This window comes from Microcebus murinus, chromosome 1, assembly GCF_040939455.1.
Source record: "Microcebus murinus isolate Inina chromosome 1, M.murinus_Inina_mat1.0, whole genome shotgun sequence".
Lineage (NCBI taxonomy): Eukaryota > Metazoa > Chordata > Mammalia > Primates > Cheirogaleidae > Microcebus > Microcebus murinus.
The window spans coordinates 36,578,849-36,594,846 of NC_134104.1; the positions used below are offsets into that span (position 1 = coordinate 36,578,849).

The window sequence follows — 15,998 nt, forward strand, 5'->3', positions numbered from 1 at the left end:
TAGAAATGGGTACTATCATTATGCCTTATATGTCTTAGAAACTATATAACTGTTTGTTAAGTTAACGAATAGGAGCAGTCATAGGAAATAATTTTTGTGGATAAATGAAGTTATCAAGATAATATTTTCTTTTCAACCAAAAACCATATAGTGCCATGAGCGATGCAAATGACTGCTATAAACCATCTTTGTTCACTCAATATATTTTACAATATGGAGTGATACAGTAAGTTAATATTAGGTGTTAGTTTGGGTTGTTTCTCTTACTTAGTAGTTTGACCATCCTCTTTAACAGGTTAAATGTTATTTTTGTATAACCTTAAATTCTTATTTTATTTCTTTGATTATAGAATAAGGTGTTTTTTCTCTTGATACATTTGATTTATAACTTTCTATTCACCTACAAAACCTTTAGTGATGGATAAATGTTGTCAAACCAAAGACACTACTTTAAAAGCTTGTGCTTTTAAGATTGTCCATTAGATGGTTTAATAATAGCCTCATCATAGATCTTTTCTCTTTGTTAAGGATATGGAAAATCCATTCCACTAGATCAATATCTTTACTTTGATTCAAATCCTCAATCATTCAAATGGAACATGATGTATCCTTACTTCCCAAGTTCATAAAGCTTTTAACATTTTCTGTAAAAAGAGAAAAATCTTTTATCCATTAATCTATGTCTTGAAAGTAATTGTTTCTTCCTAAATGAGCTACAGAATTTGTCACATAATATTAAGGAAATTGTTTTTTTTTCTTTTCAGTTCTAAAAATTTTAAAGAAAGATTCTAAAGAATATTTTTTTCTACAAAAGCCTTACAGAGGAAAATATTTTGCTTTTAAAATATCTATTTTGTTGTTAGTAAGTACTGAAAAATTATTTGTGAATGAGTGAATATAATCTTATGTTTATATTCTTGTCTAAAGTTCCCCATTCCATTTAATTATGAGAGAAATATATAGTAATTCATCCATTTATTCATCCAACATTTAAATAGTTCTTATAGCATAATAAGCATTTTATTAGGATCTGAAAACACAAAATTGAATAGGTTAATATCATTGGTCTTGGATCTTGAGCGTTCAAAATGTGGATGAAGCAATCATGTTAAATAAAAAGAATATTTCAATAACTGCAATGTTTTATAATAACAGTATATATCTTATATTATTAAATAATTAAATCTAATTATTAAAGGTTCCCTTTTTTCCAATATATAAATATTACAAATATTATAAATGATATATACATTCATGTATATTCAATAAATATGGTGTTGATAAGAGTTGACTTACTTGAAGGCATTTTAAAATAGCATGAAAATTGCTTGTTTGCAAAAAATATCTGAGTTTATCATATAGGATAAAGCAAGAATAAATGAATAGCAGTAATAATAATGCATTTTTTCTAACCTTTCCTTTTTTCCTACCACTAATCGGTACAATACAATACATTATACAGTAATTTAAAAACAGAACATCATACATGTCTCCAAAGTACTGAAGCAAAAGTATTATTCTGTTTCGTGAAGAAGTAGAACAGGATTAAATGTAGCTCATTGCTCCTAGACAGAAAATGAAGAAATTATTTCCACAGCAAGCTTGAAATTAAGTGAACTTTGGCTCAGAAAATATTACTTGGAAGTAAATAAACTTTGGTTTAGAAAATATTCTGAATATCAATCCTTTAGAATATATTTAAAATTAAAATCCACAAATAACTTAAGAAATATAGACACCAAAAAATTTTTTTCATAGATAACTTGGCAAAAGCACTCAATGAAAGATTTGGATTATGTAGTGTTTCACTTTCTCATTATTTATATCTTGGTTATTAAAAAAGATTACTAGCATAATAAGTGCATAAATTTAAGTATATTTTATAAAATTATTATCATATAATTTATTGTACATTGTACCATTCCTGAAAATTTTTCCATTTATTTTGATATGTAACAAAATAAGTACTGGAGAGAAATTCATTTAAATGGAAGTTTCATGTATTAAAATACATGTTTTGAAGAAATTCTGGAAAGCGACTCCCAAAATTAACTCAGTTTTTGAGATGACTACTTTATTCTTCTCTTTTTTTAGCTAAGGTAACTAAGTATAGGAATTCAAAACTTGTTTACAAGCTTTACTTCTATATTGTCATTGATATTTCACTGATATATTCTTATCCTGACAGTGCTTGATCAAATCCCTTGTGAATATCATAATGTGTCTAATGGAAATAAAATATTAATAGTAATGACAGATTTTCATCATTAAGTAAAAACTTGTGAAAGCCCAAATTACTTCCTGTTATTCTGAAAAAAAGTGAGAAAGAGACACACTTAAGGTGTGACTATATTACTGTAGTACTTGATGTGGTAAAAAATGCAGTTTTGTGTATGTTGCTAATATGGCCTATTTAAAGAAAATACTGACATTTCAAGGAAATTTAACCTAGAATTTTTGCTAAATAATTAAATAAATCTCTTCACAATTGAGTACTTCCCCTTCCAAAATCAGATGAAGAGAGAAAAATGGTTAACATATGTAGTATGTACATTAAAAATAATTGTCATTCTTATAATCATGGAAAGTTATTATCTAAATATCCAATGCAGATTATTTGTAAAAGGAAGAGAATCAACAATACACATTTGATTTAAATATGAGCTAAGATTTAAAGTTAATCTAAGATTTGTGACATGAATATTTAAGATTAATTATAATATGCAATAGGCACCAACAAAATTTCAGCTAAGCATTTTTTAAATATTTAAGAATACTTTATCAAACTGATGATACAAGATATATCAAAAATTGTATTGACTTCATTTATTTAATAATTATTTATTAAGCATGACTTTGAACAAAGTATTATACAATACACCAAGGATACAGAAGTAACTTTTTAAAAGAATATGAGAAAATTTTAAAAGAATATTAGAAAATTTAAAAGAAAACGTGCAGCAAAGGTATCTGACCAAATTTGGAGTAATGAATGATTACCTTTAGTAATATTTAAAAGGTATGAATGAGCTTGTGGAATATAACTGCCCCAGGATGTTGTAAACAAATAAGTGTAGCTTGTGGAATATAACTGCCTTAGGATATAAATCTTGGAGTGATTGGTGAGTAGATGGAAAGTAAAGAGATGGATGTGGCTGAAAAGACTTTGAGAAAATTATGAGAGAACAAATCTTGAATCCCATCCTCCATGATCTCAAACATTTAAAGGCTAAATAGAAAAATACAAACCCACAGAATCTTAGAAAGAGTAGCCAGTAATGTAAGAGTTGAAGCCAAAGTGTGTGTGTTATAGGGGACTAGGGGTAGGGGGAAGCAGAAGAATTTGTCAAAGAGACCTAAGGAAGATAAATTCTTTTTAAATCTCCATTTGTAAATTATCTTTCCATGAATTACTTTTTTTTTTTTTTAAACCTCCCTTATTTTGGAAGATAATTCTTAGGAATGTAAGTTAATTAATACTTTGACTAATTTTGAAGTCAAATAAATGAGTATTATGTTGTATCCTTTGATTTTTGGTTATTTAGAGGTTATTTAGGTTATTCCTGAGCATTTCATTGAAACACACACTAAGTATATCATCTGCTTTGGCATTTGCTTATAATTGAAATTTTGTATATCAAATCTAATGGGACTGCTGAATCATGATTTGAGTAATCATTTGTTACATCAATTCTCATCTCTAATAAACCATTAATACTTAAACAAGCACAGCTAAGAGAAATCAGACCCTATTATGTTTCCCTCTCTTCTCACAGCTACCTGCCACTATATAATTTACCTTACTGATGTAGGTAAGTGGCCTGCTGTATCCCTTTGGCACACACCATTTTCGTGTACTGAGTGCCAGGGAAATAACACCTCCTATTCCATCCTAGAAACAATTTTCAAGAAAATACTAATGAGAATTGGTAGATATCCCATAAATACTCCTGTTTCTTGCTCATCAAGTAAATTAACTCAGAGGCATTTTCTACGCTGAGTTCTACAGTGAGATTAAACTCCAGTCACCTGCAGTCTAATCTGCTCAATAACACAGGCTTTATTTACTTCCTTCCCTTCCTATCTCACTTCCTAGAGCTTCCTGATGTTACTCTCCCCCATCCAATAAAAGATAAGTTTCAAGGTCTCTTTGTTAAGACATTGTATTTATTAGTCAGGGTTCTCCAGAGAAACAGAACCAATAGATTGTATTTAATATATACACATAAAAAGAAAATTATTGTAAGGAGTTGTGCACATGATTATGGATGTTGGCAAGTCCCAAAGTCTCCAAGGTGAGTCAGTCAGCAAACTGGAGACCTAGAAGTGCCCATGGATTAGTTCTAGTCTTGAGTCTGATGACCTGAGACCCAAGGGAGTTGATGGTATAGTTCCAGTCCAAAGGCTGCAGGCTCATGACCCAAAATGACCTAGTGTTTTCATTCTAGTCCAGAGGCAGGAAAAAAGCTAATGTCCCAGTTTGAAAGCCATTAAGTGGGAAGAATTCTTTTTTACTTAGAGGAGAGACAGCCTTCTTATTCAAGTAGGCCTCGAACTACTTGAATAAGACCCACCCACATAATGGTGGGCAATCTTCTTTACTCAGTCTACTGACTTTAATGTTAATATCATTCAAAAACATCCTCACAGTAGCACCCAAAATGTTTGGCCAAATATCTGGGCATTCCAAGGCATAGTCAAGCTGACAGAAAATTAACTATCACAGACACCTAAGTTAACACAAATGTTTCCCAGAATCATACTTTTGTGATCTTTATTCTCCTGCCCTTTTTCTCCATGAAGCTTCTTAAAATAATGTCATGGAGAAAAAAAAAATTGCTATATGTATATTTTCTTCAAGGTCAAATCTCTATAGGCCGCAGTTTGATTAGGGCAGTTCTGGTTTATACCTGTTACACTGTATATTTATTACTATCCTCCCTTTTACTTTTAAAAATGTCCTGTTCTGGGGACTAATTTATATGATAATCCTAGTCAATACTGATTCCATAAATGTGATGATATTTGAAAAATTAATAAAGTATATTTAAATCTTTAATTCATTTTTTGTTCTGTTGAAAAAGTATAAAGAATATGTATCATCTCAAATTAATTTTTTCTGGGTTGTGATACACCACAATTATTACCATGATATATATGGAATATTTATTTGTAACCAGAATATTGTTTTTAGTTATGTTAAATGTATTTTCTTGTTTGAAGAATTGGGAAAGAATACATTTGAAAAGCACAAGTAATTTTAGAGTATGATATAAAGTCTTTTATGGAATCAAAGTTTATTGTTCTATATATGACAAATCTAAATATAATATTATTTTTCTTAGATAAGTAACCTGACAATTAGACAATTGATCGTTATTTATTTCACTGGCTCCAAACTCAAAGAGTGAATATAACACCAGAGCAGTTTAGTTCTTCTATTACAACTAAGGGAAGGGTGAGAATAATTGTGACTATCTGTTCAGAATCTGTTTTGTTTATTGTAGAGAATGTGGAGATAGGAGGAGAAGGCACTTCCATGTTGACTGTGGGCCAGACAATGCCAGGGCTAGCAAAGTCTCATAAAGAAATGACTGTGTTTATATTATCTCTTGTTTTAAGCTTGTTTTTCATTTCTTCTATGAAATATGTATCTTTGTATTGATTAAAGAATATTAGACATCATACAAGTTATAAATATAAATGTCTTAAAGTATTCTTGAGTGCTCTTTCACTAGGGATAATTTTATTGTCAAATGGAAATAAATAATTTTCTATCAGTTATGTTGTATTGTCTATAACATAGTGTTAACTTTTAGTAATATCATAAATAGCTATTTGAGGTGACTTGCTAACTGTACCAAGCACACGCTTGGTGCTGCATTACTGCATTTTCAAAAAGATTCTGCATAATGGTTGCTGAGATAGTAGTTGATCTTGAGTTCACCCATCCCCGGGTTTCCTTATTGTGAGTTCCTAGTATTCCAGCAACAATAAAAGTGTTGTTATTCAAATGAATTCAGTCCATAATAATAGTATTCATAGCCATCTATAAATAGTTGAAGAAACAATTGTATGAAATGCTTGATATTCATCTGAACCACTTTTTGCAATTTCACTTTTAAATTCAGATTTCAGAACTAACACAACAGTGGTGCTCATAAGATATTCAGATATTGTTGTTAGCTTTGCATGGAGAGGCTGGTAAATTTCTTAAAATCACACACTCTTTTTCACCAAATCTAAGAAATCCCTTATAACTATATACAATTATAAGAAATATGTAAGAAATGCTGAATAAACAGCACTATGCAACATTACTAAAATATTGTTTTACATGTGCTTAATGACATTTTTTAATATTCCTTTTTTTCCTAGATACACCATCAGTTAAGATTATACCATCCACTCCTTTTCCACAAGAAGGACAGCCTTTAATTTTGACTTGTGAATCGAAAGGAAAACCACTGTAAGTAAATTAATGAGTAATAAAGTTTTTAACTTTTTCTTCTATCCTGCTTTGATTAGAGGCTTTAACTGTAGAAATCCATTGTTTTTGTCTTTTCTTGGTGGGCAAAGTGATCTCTAGAACAGAAAAATCCCTGAACCATGTCTTCATTAAGTGTCTATGGAAGATTGGTTTTTACTTTGTCATCTAGTGAAGTTTCTGGGAAGGTTTCCAGCTGTGATTTCTTTTTCTTTTTCTTTTTTTCCCCAATAAGATATTTCAACCTTAGGAGTGTAGGTTTAATCAGCCACTGTTTACATCATCAGACTGATACAAGCTGCATTTTGCTGAACTTAGTTCTCCCAGGAGAAACTTTGAAAATACTGAAGCATCCCCAAAATATGCCAAAGTTTTAAAGTTACATGAGGAATCATTTCATAATAAAAGAAATCAAGTCTATATTTCTTATGTAGCACCCAATGAGACATAATTTGTGAATGTGATATGCATAGAGGTAATGTGAATGAAAAGTCACAAGCTCAATGTTTGCAATTGCAAAGTGATTTTGTTATTAGAATATATGTGCACTAATGTCATTTCAACTTGAAAACTTTACTTTTTAGCATTCTTGTTTATAAACAGCTCACTCAAAGAATACCTATTTTTAAGGAACATTTAAATATGGATTATTCAAATATGGATTATTTAAATACTATTTGAAAGCAATATGATCATTTTAATATGGTACTTCAGGCCTAGCTTTATGTAATTTACTTGCTTTTTAAAAAGCTTCCAAGTGATTTGCATTTCATTTAAATATTAATAAAGAAGAACTTAATCATTCTCTGTATATAACTATATGAGATTGCTTCCACACAAACAGGTTAAATTACTAAAATTTTGCTTCCAAAAATATTTAAATTATTTAATTGTACGTTTTTTATTACCCCATGAAGAATTTGTCTAAAAGGATTGTGATATAGACACCTGCCATTTTAACTTCTTCAATTGTATGCCACTATTATTTACTATACTAAGTGAATCCACATCTTCTTTACCAAGTTCTGATATTTTAAAACTTTTCTCTCTTCCAGTAATTATTTTCTAGAGATGACTTTTAGTGTTTTCTTCCTAAGGTTTATCAAAAAGTACTTATGCATACATTTCGAATATGTGTATAATTTATATAATTAAATGAGATGAAGGTAGTAAGCATGATTTATAGAATGCTGGAAATAAATACATACATGTACAAGTAACATCTAATTGTATTACAATGATCTGCTCTTTGGTTCTGTCTGTTTCCAATAGTAGAGACATCATTTTATTTATGGGAATAATTAGATTACAAGGTTTATATAATTAGATATTTAAGTAGTTCATATCACTCACCTCAGATATGATTGTATAGACCTGCCTTATTGTGGGTCTTGTTTCAGTTGCCAGGAAATAAGCTTGGATATATTATAATCCTCTGCACTACAAATGAATGAGAAGCACAATAATCAGATTTATTTTATTTAAGAATGCAAATATTTGGAAGTTTAGGAAATTCAAAAAAGGTTACCTTTCTCAGAAGGATCCTGATTAATGTAGCTTTGCAAACAGATAAGGGAAAGTCTCCCTATTTTAAAGAAAACTAAGATATAAAAATGTTAACCAAATTTTACTTATTCATCCATATTTGAAATGGGTGAGTCAGAATTTGAATTCAGTTCAATCCTATCCAAAGCTTCCATCCTTTCAATTATTTGCTGCCACTTACATTGCTGAATGTAAATTGCCACTTATTATAGCCAAAGTTATTTTTAAAAAACTAGGTTGGGCCTGACAATAGTTTTCACTACTGACATTGAACCCCTAGATGCTTGAGGGTAAACAATTGGCTTGTCTCATGATATGTTTTTCTGTTGCCATCCTCCTATTTCAGGCTTTCTTCTATATTTATACCCTTTCTAGAAACTTGCCAAATTTTTACTAAGCTGATCATTTGTAGTACAAATTCATAGTTATATAAAAGAAACCTTATATTTAATATAGTATCTTTCAGCAATTAACTCATGAACTTCATGAGGGTTAAAAAATGATCATTATATTTTATCTTTATTTTTATAGGTCCCAATGCTATATTCTATATGCTATGGTCTACAAGTAAATATGTATTAACTTATTCTCTTGTATTATATCCCCATTGCCAACTTTCACCTTATCATTTTCTTTCCCTGTAGACTGCCAAACTATTGACATTAAAGTTATAGTCAACTTCTTTGATTTCTTCCTTCCTTTAGACAATTACTTCTCTTTTATTCTTCCTAAATATCTTGAAATTAACTCCTCTACATTTTCAAAGTAACTATCATTTTCATTAAATGAAAGCATTAATCTCTTTAAAGACAGTCTAACTTCTAACCTCTCTGCAGTTTATATCCTATCTCCAACAGTGCCAGATGAGGCAGATAGGACAAAAAGCAAGGGAACACAGAAAAGAGCTCATTGGATGAAATCTTACTGATACTAAAGAAAAATTCTCACTAGAGCAAAGAGAACATAAGGCAAATTGAAATGGATTAATCAGGGAATTAGGTGGTGGGGAAATGAAGAAAATCACTAATGGGAAGATCATTCATTTCAAAAAATGAATCATGAAAGGTGGAAGAGGGATGAGAAAAAGCTATGTGAAATACAAATTTTAAAATAAAACATAATTTTAAAAACTTAATTAAGGAGACTTCTGTATGTTGATAGAATCAAAAGAGTGGGAGTAAAAGTGAAGTATGTGATATATCTGATGGGCAGGTTAGAATTGCCGATTTTAATCAGGTAATCACAGTCAAATTTCCACTCCATTACTTTGCAGCTATTGTACCTGAGTCTCCATTTTGTTACTTGAGCACCACTGAAAAGCAATGCTCTGGCTTTGCTTTCGATTGGCTCCCCAAACACTTAATTTTTATTATCTTTACCACTTACCTGATCCACCTCTGATGTGGAGGTAAGAAACAGAAATGGATAATGGCTATGCGATTCTACTTCATCCTGTAGCTGAGTTAAATAATATCTTTAATCCATGATCAAACCTTTATTATTTCTTAAAAAGTTTTTGACCAATATATAATTTCCTGATGAATGAGTTGTTCATGGTCATTAGGTATGTTGGTAGCAGACAAAATCATACTACTATCTTTTGAGTAATTCACATGATGGTCTGGCTCAAGTTGTGTTGAGCCTCCTGTTTCTAACCTGCCCTCCTGTATGCTAATGTTGTTTTCCTTGTTCTAAATGTGAGGGCCCCAGTGACTGTTTATGAACAATCATGCCTTATTTGCCTGCTTTGGACTGAAGCCTTTTGCCATTTTCCTGTGGAACAGCTGCATAACTTGGGCCAGGACCAAATTGTTCCACTTGACACTACCATAGAAGCATTCTATTCTTTCCTTAAAAGAGAGATTACTGTACATGTCTGTCTATTGTTTTAATTTTAGTTTAAAGTGAGGACCGAGTTAATGCCAGCCACTTTTCTTTCAAGTCCCCAGAGTTTTTGCAACACACTTTCTTCTTTGGCTGAATTCCCAGACAGCTTTCAGGCGGCAGAATTCTCCATTTATAAAAGTGGAGGGGAACAAAACAATATGAAACCTTTCTATTACATTAAAGTCATGACCTTAAATGGTGTGAGGTTGCCTCCCACATGCTGTAACTAATGAATCATCATTCATTTTAATCAAGTGTTTAATGCTTTGTAAATTCACTTCAAAAAACCAATGGGACATTTTCAGTGCAATAAACAAATATTTGACACTTATTCTATGAAAGAAAATAATTATAGATATTGATAAATTTTTCTATGTATTAACCACAGTGTTTCTGTATTTTACTTTCTGTAACCACAATTTTTCTTTTGTTCTTGGCATCAATCTAGTGTGCATAATTGGATAGCGTACAACATCCCTACTCTATATAAGAAGAAAGATTTTAATCTTTAGGAAGACAGATCACATACCACATAGCAACTAGTGAGGTGTTTTAGAGGAACAATTACACATCTATTTTGGAAATGATCAAGAATTCAAGGGATCTGATATGCACCTATTAATGTACTGTCTTATGGGCCTAACAGAGATTTTTTTTTAAACAGACCAAAATTAAGGCAAAACAGTCTTATATCATCAACTCAGGTTTCTCAGTCTAACATGTATCTTTTTACAAATCAAAAGCTATTTACTAATTATTAATGTTATACAATTTAATTACAGTCAGAAGAAATAACAAGACAAGCCAGGAGTTAAAGAAAGCAAGTTATCACCAGAATGAAATGTTGTTTACCAAAATAAGATAAAATGTGAATTTTAAAATAAGAATATCGATCCAGTATAATAGCAATTTCACATGAATTGACTTAATGCAAAACAGATGTTATTACAGAATATTTCCCTTTCTTCTGCTATATAGAAAGCCATCTAATTAATCATTAAGTTTTGTGTTTATGTTCAGATAGGATGACTGGGTTGTTATACTTTGAGGCATAAAAATTTTTATGGTACAGTGGAAAGAGAATGTGGAACCAGATTTGAATTATAAATCTGTGCATATCCATGGTCTGAGTGGTCCTGAGCAAGTCACTTAACCATACCAAGTATTTTGTTTTTCCTTTTTTCAATTGATAAACTTTACTTACAGCAGTTTTAGGTTCACTGCAATATTGAGCAAAAAATACATAGACTTATCATGTAGCCCTTGTCCCCACACACTCACAGACTCCCTCACTGTCAACATCCCATACCAGACTATTACATTGGTTGTAATCAATGCACCTACATTGATTCATCATTATGACACCAAAGTCCATAGTTCATAATTTCTCATACACAAAGTGTTTTTTATCAAGTAAGAACATAAAATCTACCGAAGAAATTATGAACTATATATGAAATGTTTTCCTCTAAGTAATTTTGTAATAATTAATAGTCATTTTGATAATGATAAATTATTTGGTCAAGGAATTACATACAGTATATCTTACCAAGTTTCATATTCGGAAGTCTTAATTATATATTTAATGTACATGCTAAAATTGGGATATGAGAGCAACTCTGGGAAAAGTTATCACAATATCTTCCCAGGTAATGGAATTCAAGACTCTAAGCAGAATAAACATATTCCACGGCAATCGGATGCGACTTTCAAAAGCAAGTTTGATCAGCAAAGGAACCCTGACTGAAGTCATGTAAAAACTGATAAAATAACTTGGTTATTTTGTTTGAGGTTAAATAATAATAATAAACTGCAGAGAAGAGAAGCAGAGACATGACCCTTAGCTGAGCTAAAATCTAAAATAGTTTAAATGGGAGACTGGAAAATCCTGAGCCACCAGAACAGCTCCTTCACAATTTACCTTAGTGTTAAGATAGAAAAAGTTTTAGATCAAGTTGAAAGGATTAGAGGGGGTAAAGAATGAGTTCTAGTTCCATAAAAGTAGGAAAAGTATACTGTAGAACAGTCCTGTTAGGATGAAAATGGACTAACCTGTTAGCAAGGTTTTCTTCTATTTTTAATTATTATGGGTACATAATAGTTGTATATCTTTCTAAGGTGTATGTGATGTTTTTGTACAGTTATACAACATGAATTAATTAAATCAGAGTAATTGGGATATCCATCAGACATTTATCATTATTTTGAGTTAGGAACATTCCAATTCTACTTTTTTAGTTATTTTAGAATATACACTAACTTAAAGTTGATTATAGTCACTTTGTTATTCTACCAAATATTGTTCCTTCTATCTAACTGTATGAATTAAAACATATGAGATTTGTCTTTCTACGCTTGGCTTATTACACTTAATGTAATACTTTCCAGTGCCATCCATGTTGTTGCAAATGGTAGGATTTCATTTTTTTCTGTGACTATATAATATCCCATTGTGTATATTCACCACAACTTCTTTATTCATTCATCTCTCATGGACACTTAGGTTGATTCCAAATTTTGGCTATTGTTAAAAGTGCTGAAATAAACATGGGAGTGCAGATATCTCTCCAATATACTGAATTCCCCTCCTTTCAATCCCAGCAGTGGGATTCCTGGGGATTACAGTAGTTCTACTTTTAGTTTTTTGAGAAACTTCCATAGTGTTTTCCATAGTGGTTGCACTAATTTGTATTCCCACCAAGAATGTATGAGGTTTCCTCTTTCTCCACATCCTTGACAGCATTTGTTATTGCCTGTATTTTGATAAAAGCCATTTTAAATAGGGTGAGATAGTTTCTCATTAAAGCTTTGATTTACATTTCTCAGATAACTAATGGTATTGAGCATTTTTTCATATGCCTGTTGGCCATTTGTATGTTTTCTTTTGAGAAATGCCTATTCAGATCTTTGCCCATTTATTTAACCAGGGTATTTGATTTTTTCCTATTGAGCAATTGGAGCTCCTTAGATATTCTAGTTATTAATAGCTTGTCAGATGGGTAGTTTGCAAATATTTTCTCCCATTCTGTGGGTTGTCTATTCACTTTGGTAATTGTTCACTTTGCTGTGCAGAAGCTTTTTGGCTGTATGTGATCTCATTTGTCCAATTTTGCTTTGGTTCTCTGTGCTTTGGAGCTATTACTCAAGAAGTTATTGTTCAGACCAATATACTGAAGTGTTTCCCTAGTGTTTGCTTTTAGTAGTTTCACAGTCTCAGGTCTTTAAGCCTTTAATCCATTTTGATTTGATTTTTGTATATGGCAAGAGATATACAAGTTTCATTCTTCTGCATATATATATCCAGTTTTCCCCACACCATTTATTGAAGAGACTATCCTTTCCCCACTGTATGTTCTTTGTGCTTTTGTCAAAGATAAGTTTGCTGTAGAAGTGTGCATTCATTTCTGGGTTCTCTATTCTGTCCCATTAGTCCATGTGTTGGTTTTTACATCAGTACTATGCTCCTTTAATTACTACAATTCTGTAGTATATTTTGAAGTCAGGTAATGTGATTCTTCCAGTTATGTTCTTTCTGCTCAGGATGGCATTGGCTATTCTGGACCTTCTGTAGTTCCATATACATTTTAGGATTATTTTTGGTAGGGCATGTTGGTTCATGCCTGTAATCCTAGCACTTTGGGAGGCTGAGGTGGGAGGATTGCTTGAACCTAGTAGTTTGAGATCAGCCTGAGCAAGAGTGTAACCTAGTCTCTGCAAAAAAAAAAAAAAAAAAATAGAAAAATTAGCCGGGTCTGATGGCATGTGCCTATAGTTCCAGCTACTTGGGAAGCTGAGACCAGAGGATTGCTCAAGCCTAGGTGTTTGAGGCTGCAGTGAGCTATGATAATGCCACTGCACTATAGCCCAGGCAACAGAGCAAGACCTTATCTTAAAAAACATAGGAATTTTTTTTTTTCTGTGCGGAATGTCATTGGTGTATTGATGGAGATTACATTGAATCTATAGATTGTTTTTGGTAGTACGAACATTTTAGGAATACTGACTATTCCAATCCATGAGCATGGAATATTTTTCCTTTTTTGTGTGTGTCCTTTTCAATTTCTTTCATCAGTGTTTTATAGTTTTAGTTATAGAGACCTTTTACTTGTTTGGTTATATTTATTCCTAGGTATTTAATTTTACTTATAACTATTGTAAATGGGATTACTTTCTTAGTTTCTTGTTCAGATTGTTTGCTCTTGGAATATAGAAATGCCACTGATTTTTGTATGTTGATTTTGTATCCTTCAACTTTACTGAATTCATCATTTCTAATAGTTTATTTGTGTAGACTTTAGTTTTCTCTAGATATAAGATCATTCGCATACTGACTTCTTCCTTTCTAACTTGGGTGCCCTTTATTTCTTTCTCTTGTCTGATTGCTTTAGCTATAACTTCCAGTACTGTGTTGAAAACAGTGGTGAAAGTGTGCATTCTTGTTTTGTTCTACATCTTACAGACAACGTTTTCAGTTTATCCCCATTTAGTATAATACTAACTGTGGTTCTGTCATATATAGCTTCTATTGTTTTGAGGTTAATTCATTCTATACCCAGGTTTTTAAAGAGTTTTTATAATGAAGGGATGTTGAATTATATCAAATGCTTTTAGCATCAATTGAAATGATCATATGATTGTTTTTCCCTTTATCCTATTGATATGATGGATCACATTGATTGATATGCATATGTTCAACTATCCTTGCATCCGTGGGGTGAATCCCACTTTATCATGATGAACAATCTTTCTGACATATTGTTGAACTTAGTTTGCTAGTATTTTGTTGAGGATTTTTGCATCTATGTTTATCAGAGATAATGGCCTATAGTGTTCTTTTTTGTTGTTGTTGCATCTTTGTCTAGTTTTTGGTATGAGGGTAATATAAGCCTCATAGAGTGAGTTTGGGAGTATTCCTTCCTCCTATTTTCTCTCTCTCTCTCTCTCTCTCTCTCTCTCTCTCAATAGTTCAGGTAAGGTTAGCATGAGTTCTTTGAATGCTTAGAGGAATTCAGCAATGAAGCCACTGGGATTTTATTTGATGGGCAACTTTTTATTACTGCTTCTATCCCATTAGTTGTTATTGATTTATTCAGCTTGTGGATTTCTTCCTGGTTTCTCTTGGAGGGTTGTAGGAATTTTTCCATTTGTTCTAGGTTTTCTGATTTGTCAGCATATAGTTGCTTGTAGTAGTCTCTAATGATCATTTGTATTTCTAGAGCATCAGTGGTAATATCTCCTTTTTCATCTTTGATTTTATGTTTTTGGGTCTTCTCCTTTTTTTTCTTACTGTAGCTAAAGGTCTGTCAATTTTGTTTATCTTTTCAAAAAACTGACTTTTCATTTTTTGATCTTTTGAATTGTGTTTTTGTTTTGATTTCATTTATTTCTGCTCTAATTTTTATAATTTCTTTCCTTCTACTAATTTTGATTTTGGTTTGCTCTTATTTTGCTAGTTCTTTGAGATATATCGTTAGGTTGTTTATTTGAAGCTTTTCTTTTTTTGATGTAGGCAGTTATTGCTGTAAATTTTCTTCTTATTAATGCTTTTGTTGTATCCCACAGGTTTTGATATGTTGTATTTTCATTTTCATTTGTTTTGAGAAGTTTTTTAAATTTCCTTATTAATCTCTCCATTGAAGGGCATATTGTTTATTTTCATGTGTTTTTATAGTTTCCAATGTTCCTTTTGTTATTGATTTCTAATTTTATTCCATGTGGTCAGAGAAAAGACTTGTTTTGATTTCAATTTTTTTTTTTAATTTTGTAAAACTTCTTTTGTGGCCTAACATATGGTCTATCCTTGAGCATGATCCATGAGCTGAGGAGAAGAAAGTGTATTCTGCAGCTGTTGGATAAAAGGTTCTGTAAATATCTATTAGATCTATATGGTCTACAGTGCAGATTAAGTCCGATGTTGATCTTCTATCTGCATGATCTGTTCAATCAGTTAGCAAGTTTTGACAAAGAGCAAATGCAAGAAATCAGGAAGGCATTAAACTACCCAGGCTAAGTAGATGACATATCTCATGAATGTTTAAGAATCCAAATTCTGTGATATATAGGACCTTGTTTTGGCATA

The 15,998-nt window shown here is 31.4% G+C and overlaps 1 protein-coding gene across 4 annotated transcripts in view; it reads left to right on the top strand.

Annotated features, from left to right (window-relative positions):
• Window positions 1-15,998, top strand: part of CADM2 (cell adhesion molecule 2) — a 1,045,662-nt gene that overhangs the window by 925,744 nt on the left and 103,920 nt on the right. For all 4 annotated transcript variants that reach the window (XM_076000911.1, XM_012740910.2, XM_076000907.1 and 1 more), the window contains one exon: window positions 6,379-6,469. In XM_076000911.1, coding sequence (XP_075857026.1) covers window positions 6,379-6,469 — 91 coding nt within the window. The remainder of the gene's footprint in view (window positions 1-6,378; window positions 6,470-15,998) is intronic.